The sequence below is a fragment of the Schistocerca serialis genome, chromosome 8, assembly GCF_023864345.2.
Source record: "Schistocerca serialis cubense isolate TAMUIC-IGC-003099 chromosome 8, iqSchSeri2.2, whole genome shotgun sequence".
Lineage (NCBI taxonomy): Eukaryota > Metazoa > Arthropoda > Insecta > Orthoptera > Acrididae > Schistocerca > Schistocerca serialis.
Genome location: NC_064645.1, coordinates 49335245 through 49360391, shown reverse-complemented (window position 1 = coordinate 49360391; position 25147 = coordinate 49335245). Strand labels below are relative to the sequence as shown.

Genomic DNA, 25147 nt, shown 5'->3' with positions numbered 1-25147 from the left:
AGAATAACAATTTTTTTTTACCTATTGCTTTATGTGGGCTACAAGGAGGTGGACAGCTTTATTGATGAGTAGCAGAATACTATTCTTTCACTTTTTTTCCTGGAATATTCTTTTACGTTGGTTCTAAAATCAGAACTGTTCTAATTTGGCAAAACACCTCCGGGTCCGAAATTTCTCTCATTTGTTGAAAAATATATGGCTTCCTTACAGAGCTCATTTGCATCCAGTGTATAATAACTTAAACTGTGAATATATTTCTGAATGAATGTTTGTTATGTATTTTTCGTTACCCTTTTCACTGTTATAAGTTATGTTCTACAAGGAACGCACGCCATCGGAGGCTGTAATTTATTTTACCTTAATTACTACTTCAATTTTGTTCTACAATTTAAAGGAATATACGCGTGCAAACACGGAATACATGGTAATAATGAAGCTGCTCAGTGACAGGTATAGGGGAGGACCCCTGCCCTCTTTGCCTCCGCCTACCTGGTGCTGAAAGTCTTCTCAAACTTAAAAAAAAAAAAAAAAATAGTGCAGTGATCAGCACGGCTGCCTAGTAAGCAGGAGGTCTAAGTTCGAAGCCCAGTCGGTCACAAATTTTCATCTGCCGTCGTTGCTGTATTTCAACGCGCTGTGCCAATGTGGACTTCGGTCCTCCGATATTTAAGATGCAATTGTTTTTTTAGGCAAAAACATTTGTCTTCCCATCAGTGGAACGGGACTTCAACGGCATCCAACCCTTAGTCATTGCCGGCGCTAACCCATGTCATATACATGCGAATTAGATTGTAGTTCATATTTAGTCAAGTAACGAATGGTCAGTATACAAGTATGCCGGCCGGGGTGGCCGAGCGGTTCTAGGCGCTACAGTCTGGAACCGCGCGACCGCTGCGGTCGCAGGTTCCAATTCTGTCTCGGGCATGGATGTGTCTGATGTTCTTGGGTTAGTTAGGTTTAAGTACTTCTAAGTTCTAGCGGACTGATGACCTCAGAAGTTAAGTTCCATAGTGCTCAGAGCCATTTGAACCATTTTTGAAGTATACAAGTATTTACGAACAGTAGAAGCAGCATTGCAGCGAACTGATCACTTAACCAAGTACAACATAGAGTACCTATGTAATGAGTCATTCCAGTTGCATAGCTGAGGGAAATATTTGTTGAGCAATTCACTGCAGAATTAATGTAATACTCGCACGATGATCTCTGTAGTCATACTGTATCATTAGCAGCCCGCGAATGGAGTACTATGTTCGTTAAATCGGATTACTCAAGATGAGGCCAAATAAAGACAAGTGACGACGCCACAACACTATCTTTACTTAAGTAGGTAGTCATCGCTAAATTATGTGCGCCACCATTAACGTTACTGTAAGCAGTTTGACAGCATAACCCCACCACAACTACTGACAACCTGATCCATTATCATCACGCAGTTGTGACTCGCAGTGATTACAAGTTGCTGATGTTTGTCAAGAATAGCGGAAAGTGCCTCTGAAGTTCCATTTGCATTACGACTAGGACGGAGAGAATCCTAAATATCAGTAATAGGTCACCCAGCGAAGAGAAGAGCCCATGTATTGTCTCAAGTTCTTGCAGTTTGATATTAATGCAGTTCCCGATGGCTTCACACTAACGGGTTCTTTTGGCTATCGGAATACTCATATGGGAATTATAAAAGTGTAATTGCTAGAACGCTCAACTACCTTAATAACACCTCATTCTGGATTGAATACGACTCGAAAAGCGACGATAATTTGACGTTTGCATCCATCTCCTGACGTCTTACCGAATGAAGTCTGAAGTGCACGCACAGTTGTGTTGCCTGCCGCAAGGATTCTGTGAAGTGTTGTGGCAGCTGGTAGCCATTGCTGACGGCAGACATGTGCAAATATCCTCACTGCTCTAGAGGAACTAGAGCATTTTTTTCCATACCGTAATTAGCACAATAACATAAGGCTTGTTCTGCTGAAGAACTTGATGCCCACAAGTCCTTAAATAAGAATCTCCAAGCGGGAGTAATGTCTGAAAGGAAGCAGACTGTTGGACAAAAGAATGGACAGCTCCCTGCTTTTTGCGTTTCCGATAGCGCCTACGATAAGAATCTGGTGTCATATTATGCTTCAGAACCCTAAACTGTTTATATTTTACTTCATACTAAAACAAAAGTTATGATATGAGAAGAGGAAATGACTTACATGCTTCTCAGGAACTTTAGTTCTTCGTGTTTATTTTCTCACTTGATACTAAAACAAAGGAGTTAATATGAGAAGAGGAAATGAAATATACGCTTCCAAGACATAATATTTCCCTGTGTGCTACTACTGCATACATGAAAGTCCTGCAGATAATTTTTGTATGCTGGATAAATTTTGGTATCACCTCACATTCCTTTGTGAGAAGGTTCCTATTTTCTTTGGATTCGAATAGAGTGGACATTTCATCACTGGTTAATATTCTGATGACTGATGACATGATACCCGCTGCAAATGCTCCATGGCACCTGTGAGTAGTCTCACGTTGGGTACTGTAAGAACACGCAGGCAGTGATATCCGCTCACTGCAGTCAGAGCCAAGGTGATTTCTTTCTGTTTATTGCGAAGCGTCTGCCGCAGTGTCCACGCTCAGCCAACATAAACAAATCGCGGCAGCAATGGGCACTGCAATCGCTGCACTTGTCGCGAGCCTCAAGAACAAGAGCGCACTGTTTCTGCTAACGGTACTATGGAGTTAATACATCTTACTTAACGTAATATGCAGGACGTGGGTTGGGTAAAAATTCAGTTTGGAACTTCCCATCGCATTAAAATACTTTACAATCATATTTGTGCAATATTTATTGTTGGTCGTCTCTCTAATGTTAAAAAGCACCCCCCCCCCCCCACACACACACACACACACACACACATACACGCACACAGTCATTGATTCCAGTGAGGGTGACAACTACTGTGTGTTGAACTACACATGCACCAGTCAGTTCCTCAGCTGGCGTCGAGTGGATGAGATTTTTCAATTACCTTGCATTGTAATAATCGTAAAGAGGAGACTGAAAGGAAATGGACTTGTATGCTAAAGAGCTGCGGCAAAGCAAAGCTTGACCGATATCAGATAATTGTCCACATGGGTTTTGTGGGCGAATATACTTTTAGTAACCAACCCACCCACGATCATTACGTAAGATTTCTCGAAGGCGTAGGGGCATTGATTTCATTAAGTCGTCGACAGTGTAGCGTGATGGTTTACTTCCCACCATACGTTTTCTATATTCGTCCAAAGGTCGCTTGCATTTGTAGGTCCACATGGCAATGACCTTGTTACCTCTACCCACATTTTCTCTATCTGGTTGATGTCCGGTGATCGTGGAACAAACGGCAACAGCTTAATCCTGTCTTGGCCCTGAAACCAATGTCGCACTGCTCTGCTATGATGGATGGGGCTCTGCTCTTGTAAATGAAATGTTATCTCGTTAGTTTATATTTTTATATTTAAATAACGTTTTTGTAATAAACACATTGGACTATTATTTTCCACAATGTTTCAGAATCAGGCCCTGTCATAGATAAGTGATCTAGATTCAACAGTCCGATTAAGAATGCGGTTTACCTAGTCTATCATATGATGAGAGTCGTAGTCGGATATCCACATTAAGACTGACTGGCTGAATCCGATTAGAAAGATCTGGTATCGAAATGAAATTACAGAAATCGGATAATTTGAACGTCTGTATTGCAACAATGCTGCGCACATAAATTCCTTGCCTCGGGCATGGATGTGTGTGATGTCCTTAGGTTAGTTAGGTTTATGTAGTTCTAAGTTCTAGGGGACTGATGACCACAGCAGTTGAGTCCCATAGTGCTGAGAGCCATTTGAGCCATAAATTCCTATGATGGAGTATCAGGTAGCAACTGTCTTAAGAAAAAGTGAGAAATATGTCCACTAGCAGCAATGTAATGTAATTATAACCCATATTTATGTGATGGAAATACTGATTCGAACAATACACATCTATTTTAGTGGTGGGAAGATACACCATATCGGATTTGCTGATGACATAATGACAATAATAATAATAATAATAATAATAATAATAATAATAATAAAAATCCCGTGTGGCCGATAGGGTAAACCCTCCCTCATATGGGTGGTACCGAGGAAATCAAATACTTGTGGTGAACCAAATACTAACACAGTCCTGAACGGCTCCTCATTCCGTTGAACCCAAAATCCAGACACGTCTGAGTGAAAATCACCGCTACTCTGGTCACCGTCTCTTAGCTCAATGAGCTCGGCTGTAAATATTTACTTCCAAAGGCTTCAACAACCTCTGGTTCCGTCCGGTCCTGGAATCACCCAGGCCAAACCAATGAAACACAAGCAAACATAAACTGTGCAAGCAAAGTCAACTTTACCCCAGGTGGTACACAACCCGCCTGTCGACAGGCGGCAGTTGGATTTTCGGATTCTGGGGAGTCCTGGTTAGCACGGCAGAGAATATCGAAGATCTCTGGTAAATTTCCCTACAAGCAGAAAACATGCATTTTGGAAACTAAACATCGATACATTGATCCAAACACGAAAACTAAATAATCTCACAAAAGAAATCGACCGACAAAAATTTCTCATCCTTGCTCTTCAAGAATAATGCAAACCATTGCATCTTCAAGAGCAAAATACAACAAAAGGTAGCGAAAGGCGTACCAATCTTCGGCACTGTATTTCTCGAACACAGATCTATCATCAACTCTGTCAAAGAAATCACGCCCATCAACAATCGACTTATGACTATGCTCGTTCAGAACCCCAGTAAAAAATATACACTCATCAATGCACATGCCCCCACCAACATCGAAAATAAGAAAAACACCGAAAATGTCAAAAAATTCTGAAACACACTCGAAAATACTATGAGCATAATTCACCAAGATGACGTGAAAATACAAATGGGAGACTTCAGTTCTATTTGGGACAGAAAAAACCTGTAGAAAAATCACTGGTACAAATTCAACACACCGAAACGCTTAGACCAACGGCACACGTCTGACTGACATTTGCCAACAATTCAACCACAAAAGGATGTCATCCAACTTTAGGAAAAAACCAGCTTCCAGGTAACAAACATGCTTGTCTACCAGTTGCAAGCTGCCTTCGTTCGCCTTTCGAGACTCGCTGAAGGCCAGATTTTTAATTATTTTGTAGCAGAGCTACAAGCAGGCAGATACAAACTGAATAAGGGAATCGTAAGACAACGCTCGAGCAAAATTCGTCTTGCTACTTTCAGTAACGCTTAGTGTCAGAGCGAAAACCTCACGGTACTGCCAAATTCATAATGCCACTTTTGTTTTCTGCCGACATATTTTCTGTTGTTGTGAATACATAATTTTATCCATGAAATGCCACATTTTCATAATACTTTCGAATAATACAGGAAATGAAGTAAAAACAGATCTTTTCGAAAACAAAAGTCGGTAATGTTCTACTAATTCGTGTTATAGGCTCAATCGTCTTACAGACGCTTAATGATTCATTAAGATAGACTGCCGTCGTGATGTTTCTGCAGTAAGCTGAATTTAATTTGTATTAGTACAGAGAATATTTCAATTGCATTGTCCATTAGTTTACTAAACGCAACAGTAATCATCAAAGACAATTTTCTTTCACGATATCTAAAACGATCTGACAATGCTAAAGTTGTTTACAAATTCTACGCCAGTAGAAACCTACTGGCTCTAACGATGTCATTAAACCAGAGTAGTTTTAAGAGTATTTTCGTCTAGACATGAATTGCCTTCACGGTTGATCGATCAAGAGCGGGAAAGGTAAAATTTTACGAATATATGACGAGAGGGACAAGTGCTTGGGAGAGGACTTGTATCAATACAAGTGCTGAGAGACGACGTTCCTATCAATCTCCTGGATAATTTTGTTTTCAAACCAACAGAGTGCGTTATCATGCACTAGCACAGGTGATGTAGTTTTGTTGCTCGATTTTCTTACACTGCGACCGAAAGGTGCCTCAGTTGTTGACAACAAATTCCAGCTGGGTTAAACACACCCCTTGGGGCAGAATTCGTAGCCCAAAACACACTTTTGCAGCTATCAGATGTAAAATATTATGTTCACACTACTCTTTATTCGAGTTTACGTCTTTTGGTGGGGCTCAGCCTTTCATTTCTTCTTAGGAAGTTAACGATAAAGGTATCATAACATGTCACCAGTAACAGTACCTCATAGGAATGCTCAATGAGCGACCTGATGACGTTCAATAATAGTCACTCCGTTGATTTTTGTTGTTTCGAATTAGAGCATGCAGTACTCCTACACCAGACTTCTGAACTTTGCCTGTTGAATGCAAATGTCGCATGATGGTAAAATGGTAATCTATCACATATATCAATAGTCGAGACTCCCTTAATGAAGTTAGTTGATGATCGATTAACTCAGTTTTTTTTTTTTTTTATTACAGAGGGTACGTAACCCTCTGACCGAACACGCTGAGCTACCGTTCCGGCTTCAACACTTCCTCCTAACACTTCTGCATCTTACAGTGTTGCCAGATTGTGCAGAAAGCCGGACTTAGAGTTGTCAGGGGCAGTCAGTTTTATTGGCCACCTTAAGTGAACGACTCGGACTTAGTCTCTGTGGCGGCCGGCCGGCGGTCAGTTTTTATGTCTAAGATTGTACATGTCGGGCCTGGAAACTGAGATATCATGGTATCGAATGTCACTCGGGTCACGGGTTTTCAAGTCTTTGTTTTAACGTCACCTTCACCGCTTAACGGTATGAAGAGTCGCCAGAAAGAACAAATTGTTCGGATTCCACGTTAAACTGTAGGTCCCCTTTCCCCAGTTGGATAACTGAGGTAGGCTGGGGACGTCGAAGTGGCGTCCAGTAGAAAGACTGGCACCAGGCCACTAATCCACACGAAACTACTATTTTTATCTGTATGCATAATTAGGTTTGTGCAGAACTGTCAGAGCTCGAGACGGTTCGCATTTTTTCATTAATTTTTTTATTTTTATTTTATTTTATTTATTTATTTATTTATTTATTGCCAAGACAAGAATTCTTTCCTGTGCGAACTTCATCGGCTCAAACTAGCACTTCACCCAGATCCCTCAGTTATTTGCTACACGTATTCCAGTCTCTGTTTTCCCATACAATTTTTACCCTCTATAGTGCCCTCATGCACTGCAGAAGTTTTTCGTTGATACCTTAACACACGTCCTATCATACTGTCCCTTCTCCCGGTCGATGTTTCCCACACATATCTCTCATCACCGACTCAGTGGAGAACCTGCTCAATTGTTGTCTTATCAGTCCAGCTAATTTTCAACATTCTTCGATAGCACCACGTCTCGATCGCTGCGATTCTCTTCTCATCTGATTCCCAGAGCCGATGACTCACTAGAATACAATGTTGTGCTTCAAACGTACATTCTTAGGTGGCCAGGAATATACCCTTTGTATATGCTAGTCTGCTAACTACGTCGTTGAAGTTTCATCTGCCATGGGTTATTTTGTTTTCTTGCTAGAAGAATTCCTACAATTTATCTACTTCGTGACCACCAATTTCGAAGTTACCTTTATTGCTAATCCCATTTCTGCTACTCCCCATTACTTTAGTCCTACTTCGGCGTACTTCCAATTAATAGTGTGCACACATTAGACTGTTAGTATCATTCAGCGCATTCTGTAGGTCGTCCTCACTTGCGCTGTCGATAACAATGTTATCGAATAATCTGATTATTGATGTCCTTTCATCGTGAATGTTAATCCCACTCCTGAATCTTCCTTTTATTTTCGTGATTGCTTCTTCGACATTTTCCTTAGAGTTTCGAACGTTGTGCGCTGTATTACATTGGCGAACGCTTTTTCTGGGTCGAGATACTCTATGAAAATGTCTTGATTTTCAGTCACTAGCATCCATTATCAGGTGAAACATTAGAAGTAGTTCTTTTGATCCTCCTTGTTTTGTCGATCATTTGAACCATTCTTTCTATTACATAGCTTCTTCATAGTTACCTGCATCAATCTAAGGTTGCGCATTTTAGAGGTACCTATTCCTCTTCAACTGCAAAGTGTATTGTGGTATTCATTTCCGCAGTATCTACAGCCTTATAGAACTTCAAAAGCACGCCACCATTCCTCAGTACTTCACTATCCCAGTTTTATCCAAATCCATTCTTCTGGATGATTCTCTTATGCTTCAGTATACTCAACATTATTACTAAATAATGGTCTGAGTTTATATTTGCCCTTGCGTACACTTTAGAAACAAATATGTTTGTTTTTCATTCGCTTTTATTTAATTGAGTAGTACATTTTTTAGAATATATTTATTTAATTTTAGTATGCTAGCGTAGTTAGTGAAAAAATTGTATTAAATTGTATTAAGTATTTTTTGTTGATTGTGCATTTGGTATGAGGCTTTCTCGAAATTTAGGATCTATGTATTGATTTTGATCAAGGTTTATTTACAGTCACATTCAGTGTTTTCGCAGTTGCAAATATAGACTACTATCAGTAACAGAATGGAATGACGACAGTGAAAATTTGTACTGGACCGAGCTCGAACCCTGATTTCCTACTTATCGCAAGCGGTCGCCTTACCGTTTGGCTATCCGCGCACCACTCCCGGCTACACCCAAACTTCCGTATGTCGTCAACCACGCGACTACGCACCCATTATATATTTTTCGTATAGGTGAAACATTTTCCTTGAAAGTCGCTTGTCCAGTATCATTGAATAAATACGATATCTGCAGTGCCTGGGTTATGCGCATGTTGAAAGGAACTTTGCGTCATAATTCAGAATAACATAGGCAGTGCAATATCGTATTTATTTACAGTTAATTTATTATTAATGTAACATAGTTATTAGTGAAGTAAGTACAGAAAGGAAATGTTAATCTAGTTTCTTAACAAAAAACTCAATTTTTATAGTTAATTCTAGAAAGGGCCAGTAATTAAGGTAATTTATGTAGTACTCTTATATTTCTGTTTGTGTCTCTGCTTATTATATATTCACATTAGTCTACTCTATTCATTGCGCTTTAAAAAAACTTTGTTTACTATAGTCACTCATGACATACGAGGGTCATTCCACAGGTCTACTTCTACATCTACATACATATTCCGCAATGCACCATACGGTACGTGGCGGAGGGTACCTGGTACCACAACTAGCATCTTCTCTTCCTGTTCCACTCCCAAACAGAACGAAGGAAAAATGACTGCCTACATGCCTTTGTACGAGCCCTAATCTCTCTTATCTTATCTTCGTGGTCTTTCCGCGAAATGTAAGTTGGCGGCAGTAAAACTGAAGTGCAGTCAGTCTCAAATGCTGGTTCTCTAAATTTCCTCAGTAGCGATTCAGGAAAAGAACGCCTCCTTTCCTCCGGAGACTCCCACCTGAGTTCCTGAAGCATTTCCGTACCACTCGCGTGATGATCAAACCTACCAGTAACAAATCTAGCAGCCCTCCTCTGAACTGCTTCTATGTCCTCCCTCAATCCGAGATGATACGGATCCCAAACGCTCGAGCAGTACTCAAGAATAGGTCGTATTAGTGTTTTATAAGCGGTCTCCTTTACATATGAAACACATCTCCCCAAAATTCTACCAATGAACCGAAGACGACTATACGCCTTCCCCACAACTGCCATTACATGCTTGTCCCACTTCATATCGCTCTGCAATGTTACGCCCAAATACTTAATCGGCGTGACTGTGTGAAGCGCTACACTAGTAAGGGAGTATTCGAACATTACGGGATTCTTTTTCCTATTCGTCTGCATTAATTTACATTTATCTATATTTAGAGTTAGCTGCCATTCTTTACACCAATCACAAATCCTGTCCAAGTCATCTTGCATCCTCCTACAGTCACTCAACGACGACACCTTCCCGTACACCACAGCATCATCAGCAAACAGCCGCACATTGCTATCCACCCTATCCAAAAGATCAGTTATGTAGATAGAAAACAACTGCGGACCTACCACAGTTCCCTGGGGCACTCCAGATGATACCCTCGCCTCCGATGAACACTCACCATCGAGGACAACGTACAGGGTTCTATTACTTAAGAACTGGCAGCTGTGGTATATCGAGCAAACATGTGGCATCGCCGTAAGCACAGTAAATAAATTCGAAAGCCCCGGCACACATTACCGAAATCAGCCAGCAGGTTGCGACAGCGTGCAATGATGGCTCGGTACCAGCGCTCAAAGTGTTTAGCGTGAGCTCGGCTGTGCTACAAAATGGATCCTCCCGTACCCGCGCTACGCACCAGACCTCGTTCCATGCGACTTCGACCTCATTCCACCATTGAAGAAACGATTTCGTGGAAGGCGCTTTCCAAACAGGACGGATATCCTCAAGGAATTCCGGTAACAGCTGGTACACATTGAAGGCAATGCCAGTATTATTGAGCGCCTTCCCCATCGTTGACAACGCTGCGTGGATGCACTGCGGCACTATTTTAAAAGGACAACAGCTAATTCTGATTCACATTGTTCCATTTGCACTCGTGCACAATAAATTTATACACAACTCCAATGCGTGTGTTTCATTTCAACCTCTGCCGTGACCTCCTGTACTGGAACCCCACTTTACGTCGGCATCCAGGTACACACTGCGTCACCGGTGCAATGCACGGCGCGCCGTGCAGTTGCCATGTTGTCGCACACTACTGCAAGGTGTTCCGTAGCTGCCACGACTTTTGGAGTGGCCATTGTATATTTATATCTTAGAGTTTTAACATGACCTTTTGTAAGTAGGCTGTTTAAGTTTTTACGTTGGTAACGTCACGTAGCGCTCTGTATGAAAATTACTGGCTGTGCTGTGGCTGGTTGGCATTTTTGGAACATTCGTTATTGCAGTGTTGGGCAGTTGGATGTGAACAGCGCGTAGCGTTGCGCGGTTGGAGGTGAGCCGCCAGCAGTGGTGGATGTGGGGAGAGAGATGGCGGAGTTTTGAGAGCGGATGATCTGGACGTGTGTCCATCAGAGACAGTAAATTTGTAAGACTGGATATCATGACTTTTGAACATTATTAATGTAAATACATTGTTTGTTCTCTATCAAAATCTTTCATTTGCTAACTATGCCTATCAGTAGTTAGTGCCTTCAGTAGTTAGAATCTTTTATTTAGCTGGCAGTATTGGCGCTCGCTGTATTTCAGTAGTTCGAGAAACGAAGATTTTCGTGTGGTAAGTGATTCATGAAAGTTATAGGTTATTGTTAGTCAGGGCCATTCTTTTGTAGGGATTGTTGAAAGTCAGATTGCGTTGCGCTAAAAATATTGTGTGTCAGTTTAGTGTTGATCAGAATAAGTAAAGAGTGAAATGTCTGAGTACGTTTAGTTCTTCTCAGCTGTTTGAAAATCAAATAACATAAGATGGTTACCACCACAGTTCAAAATGGTTCAAATGGCTCTGAGCACTATGGGACTTAATATCTGAGGTCATCAGTCCCATAGAACTTAGAACTACTTAAACCTAACTAACCTAAGAACATCACACACATCCATGCCCGAGGCAAGGAATTTAAGTGCGCAGCATTGTTGCAATACAGACGTTCAAATTATCCGATTTCTGTAATTTCATTTCGATACCAGATCGTTCTAATCGGATTCAGCCAGTCAGTCTTAATGTGGATATCCGACTACGACTCTCATCATATGATAGACTAGGTAAACCACATTCTTAATCGGACTGTTGAATCTAGATCACTTATCTATGACAGGGCCTGATTCTGAAACACTGTGGAAAATAATAATCCGGACTGAAGCGCCTAGAACCGCTCGACCACTCCGGCCGGCACCAGCACAGTAATTCATTAATTTTTCTAAGGGGACGGTTCACTTTCAGCAACAGTACTCAACCACTTGCTGCTGTGCGTATGTGTGGTGCATTATTGGATGTGTCTGAGTGCTTATTTTTTGTGCTTTCAGATGTATACATGTGTGGTTGGGTGTCACTGTGTGTGTTGGCATCATTTAGATTTCTCATCTGTGTTCATCTGTACGGATGTTTTTTTCCGTATAATGTGGCCGATAATTTTTCAGTCCATTTGCTTTCACCTTTTATGCTATCATGAATAGCACTATTTGCCGTGTGATTACTCCTCAGATGCCTGTACAACCCACACTACAGGACAGTGTGTTTAGGAGAGTCTAATTCCCCACACCACTGACCCGTCACCACCCATACGCCCCCTCCCTTCCTTCTCCCGTCTCCCATGCCCTACTTTCTTATTCCCACCCACCACCACTCCACCAGTCACATCTTCACTACAACTTTTAACAGAACTCTTGTAATTTCACGCATACACACACATACATCAATGAAAAAGTGCACTCAGTTTTGTTAAAACTCGCAACACACAAAAAACAAAAACAAAAATGGAAATGATCGTATAGCATTGTTGGCCGGGAGGCCCCAAGCGGTGGAGTTCGGCCGCCGTATTGCAACAAATGAAGAGACAAGAAAACAATACTGAATGCAAAACAAATGAAGCCTTCCTCTCCGCTCCCACCACCACTTACCACCTTGCATGTCCATTGTACCTCCAGATTAAACTTTCTAAGTTCATGCGCACGCACACCCACCCACACACACACACACACACACACACACTGAAAGTGTCGAGAAATAGGGTATCTGCAATGTAGGCAATACTTCTAACACACAACACACACACACACACACATACGTGCACATGCACAAACACACACACACATATATATATATATATATATATATATATATATATATATATATATATATATATACAAAAGAAATGAACACACAAAAACACAGCAGTAAAATTATTATAAAGGCACTGTGTGCAAAGTAACTGACGTGCCGCAGAGTGAAATACATTAAAAGGAAAAGTAGATTCCAAAGCCACGAAAAAACGCGAGTAAAGAGAGTGAAAACTAGCTTCTTTCCACTATCAACCTATACTGTCAATACAAGGAAAACCTGTTGTCTTCAAAATAATTAAAATGGAGCAACAGACGCCATCAGTATTGTGCACACTTCATTCGTAAGAAAAACTGTTTTGAACTCTATAAGAATCAAAAGTTAAAGATCTTATATGTAGACATTCACAGAATTACCATCGATGATGATTTGTCAATAAAAGCAAAACACGTGTGGCACAACACTCTGCTAATTTGAAGAATGCTTAAAACAGAAATATACTATTTAGAACATTGTTAAAGCATATATTACGTCAATGAAACCTTCTCGGGTCTTAAGCCATGTCAGGTGGTTAAAACCCCACGACCTAGTAGGTAGTGTCGGAAGTTCCATGCGGCTTTTCGCGGATGATGCTGTAGTATACAGAGAAGTTGCAGCATTAGAAAATTGTAGCGAAATGCAGGAAGATCTGCAGCGGATAGGCACTTGGTGCAGGGAGTGGCAACTGACCCTTAACATAGACAAATGTAATGTATTGCGAATACATAGAAAGAAGGATCCTTTATTGTATGATTATATGATAGCGGAACAAACACTGGTAGCACTTACTTCTGTAAAATATCTGGGAGTATGCGTGCGGAACGATTTGAAGTGGAATGATCATATAAAATTAATTGTTGGTAAGGCGGGTACCAGGTTGAGATTCATTGGGAGAGTGCTCAGAAAGTGTAGTCCATCAACAAAGGAGGTGGCTTACAAAACACTCGTTCGACCCATACTTGAGTATTGCTCATCAGTGTGGGATCCGTACCAGATCGGTTTGACGGAGGAGAAAGAGAAGATCCAAAGAAGAGCGGCGCGTTTCGTCACAGGGTTATTTGGTAAGCGTGATAGCGTTACGGAGATGTTTAATAAACTCAAGTGGCAGACTCTGCAAGAGAGGCGCTCTGCATCGCGGTGTAGCTTGCTCGCCAGGTTTCGAGAGGGTGCGTTTGTGGATGAGGTATCGAATATATTGCTTCCCCCTACTTATACCTCCCGAGGAGATCACGAATGTAAAATTAGAGAGATTAGAGCGCGCACGGAGGCTTTCAGACAGTCGTTCTTCCCGCGAACCATACGCGACTGGAACAGTAAAGGGAGGTAATGACAGTGGCACGTAAAGTGCCCTCCGCCACACACCGTTGGGTGGCTTGCGGAGTATAAATGTAGATGTAGATGTAGAGCCTTCGAGCATCCTGTCCCTAGCCATCGTATAGCCGCGCTGCTGACTTCCACGGCTCTGCTGCTTTCTTCCTCGCCAGCAGTGGTGATGTTTACGCCACACGTTACTCGTAGAGCATGCCTCAACCTCGCGATGGCTGAGTCCCAGGCTGTGCTGATCTACAAACTGCCATCCTCGTTGAAGGTGTTTTCAGATATTCTTCTTTCTACTCTCTTTTATGACACTATCCCAAAATCCCTTCATCCAAATAAACAGAATTCGGTGTCGATTTTCTAAAGCGTGTTCTACAACGGCTGTTTTTCAGGATAGCGAAGATGTAAGCGCCTCTGGTATTCCGTCTGGCGTTGCTGTGTGGCCGACGTAGTGGCAGCCACACTGGCATAGTATTTTCTACACTCCAGGGCTTCTAAGCCCCAGATCGTCCCCCACGAGCCTCATGAGCTGTCGTGTTTTTGCTGCGGGCCTGAACACTGGTGAGATACTGTGTCTTCTCCGGGGTCGGTTAATCTTTCCGACACTGTGCCACAGAGAAGCAAAACCGCAGGTTTCTCGTTCTCTTCTTCAGTGGTGTTTCTCCTGCAAGTCTCACCAAAGATAGCCTGTGGTACCGGACGTTAATTATAACCGTTTTCCCAGAAGACTTTTCGGAGATGTCTTAGTTCTAGTGACACATTTTCAGTTCTCACTCATACTTTTATTTTATTATGTAAGTTTTTTCTTATTGATGTTTCTATCTGTACCTAAATAGATGCTTTTATAGAGTTTATTCCAATATTATGTTTTCATTTCTCTCGGCGTGTTTCGTTTAATTTTCAATATTTTTCGTTCTGTGGGCAATTCTTTAGGCACAGCAAACTATTACAATACCGTATACGTAATTTAAATAATCCCTAACCTAAGTAGCACTGCACATTCATATAAACAATTACAGTTTAGAAATGGTATTGCCTTTGCAACTGAGAGAAGCAGCGAATACTTTAATCCATCAATAAAGATTTTTTTAATTTCTAATCTACTGCCATTAATGCTTTAAAATAAAATAGTTTTTTTTCCTTTAATAAATAAAGTCATTATATAAATATATTGTTAGTAATATTTCACATTTATACATTGCTGCTGGCAAGTAGACACAAAGTCTCATTCTGATTTCGCAGAATCGCAGGTACACCTTTATCCAAGATAGTACAGTGCCTGAAGCAAGGGAAGAAAAGTATAACAGGTATCTCCATGTTTTACTCTGTAGCTGCTCTTTCTAGAAGTGTACCACTTTAAGTGTAATTTGAATTTACTCATGTGTTCCTGAACCATCGGAAATGTGAAGCACTTGCCTTATCAGACTTCACTGATAGTAGATGAATTTCCCTTGGTGATAAAGCATTGTCAATAAATGCCATTGCAGTCTAATTCATACACGTGAAGAAAACATAACAGACGACTGTACATAGCCATGTAAACGATACTACCGCGCAGACGACGGTCATAATTGATGTCTGCAAGCTGGCCATTTACAGCTGTTTTTTATGACTAATTGTCTTTACTCAAGAACTGCTCTGTGATACAGGAGTTGTTCAGGGGAAAGCTGTTTAATCTTCATTTGAAAACACTTCTGCCGTTTTGCATTTTATTTCCAAAGTTAGATTAGTAAGTTAATATTCCCAGCTCCTTAAAGAGGCAGCTGCAAATTGTGAACTTCACAAATAATTCCAATTATTTTCTTTTGCGCAAAGAACGCCTTTTCCCCACCTGAGGAGTTAGCCTACAATACTATCCAATAAGACATCAACAAATGAAAATATGCAAAATGAGTTACCTTTCTAAATTCTGTACCACGAAAGTTGGCAATTACTCTTATGGCAAATGTAGCTGAATCCGAACTTGTCACCAGGTCTCCTATATCTTTTTTTTTAAGTTTGTTTCCATCAATATTAGCACCTAAGAACTTACAATTTTCTACCCTGTTCATTATTTATTCCCGGTATACAAGATTAATAGGAGGAGGATATTTTTGGCAGTTACTGGTCGAACTGCCTTTTAATCTAGTCCACTTGAGCAAGACTGTTCAGTAACTTTCAATAAAACCTTCATTTACTACCCTCTCTGCTGGTACTTCTTTGCTCAGCTTCCCAGTAATGCTTGTACCAGTTCCTGACTTAAATAAATTGTCAGATCATTAACGAAATGAAAGAAAAGTAATTGCACCACGCTTGGACCCTATGGGTACCCAAGCTAATTTCCAGCCAAGCAAATGATGTGGCATCCCTCTTTGTATTACTTGAACAGCCTAAGGTAACTTTCTGTAGTCTCTTCCTTAAACAGGAACTAAATCAAACATTTGGTGAACTTAGTAGTCCTTACTAACATAACTTCTCTAATACTATGTTATGACTGACGCGATCAAATACCAACAATAAATCACAGAAGATTTCAATCGGTGAAGTCCGTATTGTGTGCTCAGTAAATGTATGTATATACTGACTCAGTAGAATGGCCTTTTTGAAATTCGAACTGTGATTCGCTAAGTACACCATGACACTGTATCATCTCTAGCAATACGGAAAAAAATTGATTGTACCATTGCTGTATCTACACCAGGCAAGAAATATACTCCTTGTTAGATTATCTTTTCCTGTCCAGCCGTGGGAGAACATCTGAATGTCCTCCATTAGATTCGTTGCAGAGTGATTGGCTTCCTTGATACAGATGTCAGTTGATGTTTTGCAATGTATATTAAATATGATGTACAAAACATTTTCTGTTAATGGTACCTTCCAGGTAAATTAAAATACGTTTACAGCTTTTGCAGTGAATGACAGTAGATTATAGAAACAAGTGGGATTACTATTTCTCCTTGGCTACTTGAAGGAACCCCTGTCCAAGAACAGCATCCCGTGGCAGTTGTTTTTCCCTGCACCAAAACAATGGTGACGTAACTGGGCACCTCAAAGCTGATGTCAACGAACGCCTTTAGTGGTACAGTCTGGGCACTATAGACCAACAACGTGAAGAAGTATAGCAGACGTCAGGATATGGAACCATATCACCCACTGGGTGTAAAGTTACAGACAGAGGTCTGAACACAGGCATGTGCCACCCACGAAGTGGAGAGATACTCAAGGAATTTTAGGTCATCTGCATACAATATTTTAGTACAGTTAGGATAACAATACTGTATATCATTAACATAAATCAAGAAAAGAAGGGGTCCCAAGACAGAACCTTGAGGCACTCCATATTTGATATCAGTAATTTTTGATTTGTAAGACCCACTGTTTGTTTTAAGCAAGACAAATTGTTTTCTATTGCTCATACACGATTTTATTAGCTCATAGCCAGTTCCTCTGATACCCAGGTTCCACAGCTTGTCAAGTAATATGGTGATGTTGACACAATCAAAAGCTTTTTCTAGATCAAGGAACACTCCAGTTACATAGTCCTTGTTCTCTATGGCCGTTATTATTTTGTCTATTAATTGTGCTGCTGCTACTGAAGTTGACTTGTTTTTCATAAAGCCATTCTTATTTTCAAATATTAAATTATGTTGACTCAGGAATGTCATTAGTCTAGTATAAATAACTTTCTCAACTACCTTAGAAAATGCAGGTAAGATTGAGATGGGGCCATAGTTTTCAATTTTAGATTTATCACCTTTCTTGTAAATTGAGGTTACTTGTGCTATCTTTAGAATATATGGGAAACAACCCGGTGCAATTACATCATTTACTGCTGTGGCCATGGCATCAGATATGTTGTCTATGCATCTTTTCAGTGTACTGATAAACAATCCATCATAGCCTGCTGGTTTTGTATTTTTTAATGACATTACTATGTTTTTGACTTCCTTGCTATTGGTTGGGGCCAAGTATATGCTTGGTTCACTCAATTCATGTAGAATTCTGGTTACAGGCAGCTGTCACCCATCTGGTGCCAAAGTGTGAGCAGAGCTATGGGTTCAGGCAGTTGCCACAGACCTGATGTTGACATACAAGTCGAGATCTGGGTCTGAGCATGTAGCATGTGAAGCCTATCTTGTATACAGGTATAGGCAGATGTCTGGGTTGGATATGTGTCACCTACATGATGGAGAGCTACAGGGAGACATCTTAAGTCCAGTCACATGTCTGTCACATGATGTTGTTGTACCTGCATACATCTCCAACTAACACAACTCACCCATATAGTGTAGAGCTAGAGGGAGATGTCAGTCTCTTGGGAGCAGGCATCTGTCACTCAGTTGATATGGTGGTAACGGTGGATATCAGGATTTGGGTGTACGTTATACACCTTATATTAAGCTATGGGCTCACAGTCTTCAACGTAGTGTAGAAGTGCAGGCAGAAATTTGGGTCCCATTCATCCACTTGGTGTATAACATCTTGGTCCAACATGTGTCACCTACCTGTTGTACAGGCAAACAACTTTATTTGGGCATAGAGGTACAGGTTCTGGGAAGATGCACCAACGTGTTATAGAGGTACAAGTGGAGGTCTGTACCTGGGCACATATCATTCACCAGATGTCTTGGCGAAGTTACATATGACTTATCTGTTGTGGAAATTGGAGCATGGTCTGTCTGACTCACCAGTGTGACTCAGCTGGTGTGGAGATGCATATAAAAACCTGGACCTAGGTACTAACAAGTGTGACTCACCTGGTGTAGAGGTACAGGTGGATGTCTGGGTCAGGGCAGGCGTCACGGTCGCCGCCTCTGCGCCACACGCAGTCCCGGAAGGTGAACTCGTCCGTGGAGTTGAGGCCGAGCAGCAGCGCCTGCTCCAGGGCGCCCATCCACTCGGCTGCGGCACAGGAAGAGGGCGAGTCACGGACACTTCACACTGCTCTGCTGACAGCTGAACTCAAACACCGAGCGTGTCCAACATACCGTACTATTTGAAAGCCAACTGCTGCTCACTGAAGAAACCGAGCCCAAGCTTTATGCCACTTTGGAGCAGAATCATGTATCCAGTTCAACATGACTGGTACCGCGTCGAACAAACTGATATTGACTTAATGCGGACTGATTGCTGTGTACATTAAGACAAACTCGCGGTGGAAAACTGTACTGTGTATCAGCTGACAATCCCACACTCTTTAACAGTCAAAAGTGAGTGAGTTAAAGCAGGTGTGTCACGAGTAATCCCCATGACATTAGTCGCTGCAGCTGTCCACAGTTCCGATCGCGATACTGCATCCATGAAGGAAAGTGCCGCACACACTGAGCGCCGACTAGATCAGCTGAAGGTTACACGGTGTGCAGAGACTCTGCAGTACACGACAACTCCACGTATCAAGGCAGGTGGTCAGTACAACTGTGTAAGCATTACATTAAAGGGACGAGTCGCAGTGTTTGTCTCGCGACTTTCTTAACATTTTATGAAGAATGAGGAAAACGTGCAGCTTCTATACTGTTATATTTGCAAAGTTCAGATTTGGTGGATTAAATCCGATTCGTGATCTCTATCAGTATCCACAATATTCGAAGATCTGAAGCCATTGTTACCAAGAATTTTGTTCATTTCATGTACACGTTGTCAGTTTCCAAACTCAAATTTAAGGGAACAATGAAAGAATGTGTTCTCACATTTTTTAGAGCAAGTATACCTTTCATAATGAATGACATAGTACTTTATTCTATCTTCTTTTGAATGAACAATGTGAAAACGTAACTTGCTATACGAGTTTAGGGTAATGGTGTGACACGGTTCTCCTCTGCAGACCCTTGTTCGCACATTTCGCCATCCACATCTGTATCAACATTTTCAGTCACGAGTTATAGTGCTGCAGACGAATGTCTTTTGACCACTGCGCACCAAAATGCTCTTTGAACGTCAGCCACCTTTGGCTCTGCTGCAGGATTGCCAATTGGCAATGGGTTTGGGTGCACAGAAGCCCATTTTCTGCATTTGTTTAGGATATGCTCGTCGAGGTTTTTTCCTCGCTTCATCTGGACTACGGTGTGCATCGGTTCCCCTAATTTCCATCTTGGCTGTTAAAACACTCACTGAGCCGTTTCTTCTTTTCCTCCCCCTTCATTTGCTGCTACCTTTCTAGGCGGCGTGAATTTCCCTTAGGTTCCTATATATTATCGCTGACGCGGAGTCTTGAAAACACGCCAGAGTGCGTGGATTCAAATGGTTCAAAGCACTATAGCACTTAACTTCTGAGGTCATCAGTCCCCTAGAACTTAGAACTGCTTAAACCTAACTAACGTAAGAAAATAACACACATCCATGCCCGAGGCAGGATTATAACCTGCGACCGTAGCGGTCTCGCTGTACCAGACTGTAGCGACTAGAACCGCTCGGCCACTCCGGCCGGCTAGAGTGTGTGGAGTTGAGGGGTGTGTGGGCACGTGGCGAGAGGGCAGTGCTTGGCCCGTTGGCATTGTTGTGCGGAGACTGGTTACTTCCGAATGCGTCGTTAGTGGCTGTATAGCAGTTTTCACTACGGCCGTTAATGTGCATCAGCTGAATTTCCCTTATGTCCATGCTGTGCGCTTTTGGATGCTGGCGTTTTGCATTGAGCTGCAATTATATAATGACGACTTCTTGACGTAGCAGTGGTTAGTATCTCTCACGCTGTGATACGCCCGCCTCTGTAACTCTCGCCTTAGGGATCTCAAAAAATTTTTCGTCTGCAGTAATTATTGCTAACCACAATTGGTCAGTTCGAATTTGATCCATTTAATGCTTGTTGCTTCTTCCACACGTGTAACGGTGGCTGCTTTCCATTGTTTGAAGATTTGCTTTACTGTTACTTAAAAAAAAAAGTAAGTTCAAATGTGTGTGAAATCTTATAGGACTTAACTGCTAAGGTCATCAGTCCCTAAGCTTACACACTACTTAACCTAAATCATCCTAAGGACAAACACACGCACAAATGCCAGAGGGAAGACTCGAACCTCCGCCGGGAGCAGCCGCACAGTTTACTGTTACTTGTTTACGCCACAAGCTGTCTGGTACTTCAAATCTGGTGGCTTTAAAATCAGCGTTATTTTCCTGCGAGTGCCGTCAGACCATAGTGTTAAATGAAGTTGGGTATTTAGTGCTGTTAAATTGCTTATAAGCTCTGTGGCAAATCTAGTTTACTAAATGGTTGTTTTTTTTTTTTTAACACCTTGGGATATTTTCTCAGATTTATTATTTAATCTTTCAATTACTTTAAGGAAATTTGTAGAACTAATATACGCTGTTCAAAATGCGTTTTAGCTCGTTCTGAAATCCAAGTACCATAGTAGAGAGCCTTACTTGTAAATGCTAGCAATTTAGTGCCTCCTCCTAGGGTTAAGCTGCTGTTTCTCATAGAGTTTTCAGTTTGGTGCAAACAAGTGTGACTGTGTAGCCTAAGTGACTTACTGACTGTTTTTGTACTTGAATCCTTCTGAGATAATGATTTCACCCTATTCAGTTGAGTTGTTTTGGGGGAGATGTTGATTACGCCATCATTTTACCGTTTTATGTTACTAACCTGTGCTTCCTCCGTGCAATTTTGAGTAATGTTACTATTTGCTTATTATGGCAAGATTTTTGAGTTTTTATCCCATTAAGTTATTAAAGCTTGGGCAAATTATATTTTCTTAACTTATATCTTTTAGCTCATGTTTCACCTGAGTGGTATTTTTTAACAGCTCCTAATTTCACGAGTTACCGGCCCACTCTTTGGGGTGGCACTTGAAACGGGGACCTCTTGCTCTTACGCACTTGCACGGTGTTTTTTGGGAGTGTTTGTGGCTGCCCGACGTTACCTTAGTGGAGCTGTTTGCACTAGGAGCGTTAAGTTTGTTTATCCTACACTCTTATTTACAAGCTCTTATATTAATATTTTCCGCCAAATATTTTACATCTCTCCTGAAATGGATAATATTAGCTGATTTATGAATAACCTTCAGATTTTCTGAATCAGATCATTTCAACCTGTGTTTATTGTGCCAATATTTGGAAACTTTCAACTTACTTTCTCTACTGGTCAATACTTTGAGATGTTTTTCAAATTATTTTGCTATCACTTCCGTACTGTATTCATCTCATGTAAAAGGAAATCTTGTTGGATCGTAACTGTTGGCACTTAACTTTCACGGTTGGCCGGTTCTGAAAATTGACTTGTGGTTTCGTAATTAGTAATCACAGCTGCAAATGTCCCTTCCAAAGGGTAATCTGATTAATACTGAAATTAATTTAAATGTTTATAATTAAATTTTCCTGAGTCTCACCTTGATCTAAGATAATGATGGAGCCTGCAGAAATGAATTTAAATTTGTGACACGCCTGGGACTTGAACGTGGGTGTCCATGGGTAGCAGGCAGAAACGCTAGCCTTACAGCACAAAAGCACAACAGCATTATAGTTAACATTGCTGCACCAAGTGCCCAAGTCCAGTACCCTTCCTAACACAGACTTCACTTCTTCAACTTATTTCCCCCTTCTTAGATGGCCACTGCTGATGGGACTCTGCGGCACTGGAATAGCACCGCAGCATTGGGTGTAATGGGGAAATTCTGGACCTTAAGTGTAGGTGATCTGTAGATCTTATAATTAAATTTTTCTCGAGACATTTGAATCGCATCTACGATAACGATGGAAGCTCAAGAAATGAATTAAAGTCTGTGCCCATGCCAGAACTTGAACCCAAGGCCTTCTTGCATACTAGGCAGGAATGCTAGCCATCACACCACAGCAGCACTATAGCTAGCAACGCTGCACTTAAGTAGGCCGTCCAGCGCTGTTACGTACAATGCCGTGCTAGTGTAATGGCTGCCATTCCTGCCTAGTAAGGGAGGAGGCCTGGCTGTGCCAGAAATTCAGTTCTTCAGCTTCCTTCATTATCATAAATTTAAGTTTTGTTTTAAAATCCCTTTAAGAGCATAAGTAGCGATTTGTTCGTAAAGTTTTGGGAGAGTAATTCTTTTAATTATTCCAAGGCCAAATTGCTTTAATTCAGAAATTGTCATTTTGCATTTATTACTGATTTGTTGCTTGTGGTTAAACTAATTATTTCTAAAAAGGAAAAAAAAGAAAAATAGTCTTATTCTTTGGCATGGTTTACATTGTATACGGTTTAGTTAGTATAATGTATTCTGTAAATAAATGTAAACTCTCAAAGGAAAAAAGATCCACTTACCGTGGGACCACCCTTCCTAGTGATCTTCACCTTTCTCATCTTATACAGCGTGGTCCATTGATAGTGACCGGGCCAAATATCTCACGAAATAAGCATCAAACGAAAAAACTACAAAGAACGAAACTCGTCTAGCTTGAAGGGGGAAACCAGATGGTTGGCCCGCTAGATGGCGCTGCCATAGGTCAAACGGATATCAACTGCGTTTTTTAAAATACGAACCCCCATTTTTTATTACATATTCGTGTAGTACGTAAAGAAATATGAATGTTTTAGTTGGACCACTTTTTTCGCTTTGTGATAGATGGCGCTGTAATAGTCACAAACGTATAAGTACGTGGTATCGCGTAACATTCCGCCAGTGCGGACGGTATTTGCTTCGTGATACATTACCCGTTTTAGAATGGACCGTTTACCAATTGCGGAAAAGGTCGATATCGTGTTGATGTATGGCTATTGTGATCAAAATGCCCAACGGGCGTGTGCTATGTATGCTGCTCGGTATCCTGGACGACATCATCCAAGTGTCCGGACCGTTCGCCGGATAGTTACGTTATTTACGGAAACAGGAAGTGTTCAGCCACATTTGAAACGTCAACCACGACCTGCAACAAATGATGATGCCCAAGTAGGCGTTTTACCTGCCATCGCGGCTAATCCGCACATCAGTAGCAGACAAATTGCGCGATAATCGGGAATCTCAAAAATGACGGCGTTGAGAATGCTACATCAACATCGATTGCACGTGTACCATATTTCTATCCACCAGGAATTGAATGGCGACGACTTTGAACGTCGTGTACAGCTCTGCCACTGGGCACAAGAGAAATTACGGGACGATGTCAGAATTTTTGCACGCGTTCTATTTAGCGACGAAGCGTCATTCGCCAACAGCGGTAACGTAAACCGGCATAATATGCACCATTGGACAACGGAAAATCCACGATGGCTGCGACAAGTGGAACATCAGCGACCTTGGCGGGTTAACGTATAGTGCGGCATTATGGGAGGAAGGATAATTGGCCCCCGTTTTATCGATGGCAATCTAAATGGTGCAATGTATGCTGATTTCCTATGTAATGTTCTACCGATGTTACTACAAGATGTTTCACTGCATGACAGAATGGCGATGTACTTCCAACATGATGGATGTCCGGCACATAGCTCGCGTGGTGTTGAAGCGGTACTGAGTAGCATATTTCATGACAGGTGGACTGGTCGTCGAAGCACCATACCATGGCCCGCACGTTCACCGGATCTCACATCCCCGGATTTCTTTCTGTGGGGAAAGTTGAAGGATATTTGCTATCGCGATCCACCGACAGCGCCTGACAACATGCGTCAGCGCATTGTCAATGCATGTGCGAACATTACGGAAGGCGAACTACTCGCTGTTGAGAGGAATGTCGTTAGACCTATTGCCAAATGCATTGAAGTTGACGGACTTCATTTTGAGCAATTTTTCTTTAATGTGGTATTTACAGATAATCACGCTGTAACAGCATGCGTTCTCAGAAATGATAAGTTCACAAAGGCACATGTATCATATTGGAACAACCGAAATAAAATGCTGAAACATACCTACGTTCTGCATTTTAATTTAAAAAACCTACCTGCTACTAACTGTTCGTCTAAAATTGTGAGCCATATGTTTGTGACTATTACAGCGCCATCTATCGCAAAGCGAAAAAAGTGGTCCAACTAAAACATTCATATTTCTTTACGTACTACACGAATATGTAATAAAAATGGGGTTCCTATTTTAAAAAACGCAGTTGATATCCGTTTGACCTATGGCAGCGCTATCTAGCGGGCCAAACATATCGCCATCTGGTTTCCCCCTTCAAGCCAGACGAGTTTCGTTCTTTGTAGTTTTTTCG

General features: G+C 41.4%; 1 protein-coding gene across 1 annotated transcript in view; it reads right to left on the bottom strand.

The window, feature by feature from the left end:
• LOC126416587 (pancreatic lipase-related protein 2-like) overlaps nt 1-25147 on the bottom strand; it is a 194498-nt gene that overhangs the window by 107147 nt on the left and 62204 nt on the right. Inside the window, exon 2 of the mRNA XM_050084339.1 lies at nt 18805-18949. Within this exon, the coding sequence (XP_049940296.1) occupies nt 18805-18949 (145 nt within the window). The remainder of the gene's footprint in view (nt 1-18804; nt 18950-25147) is intronic.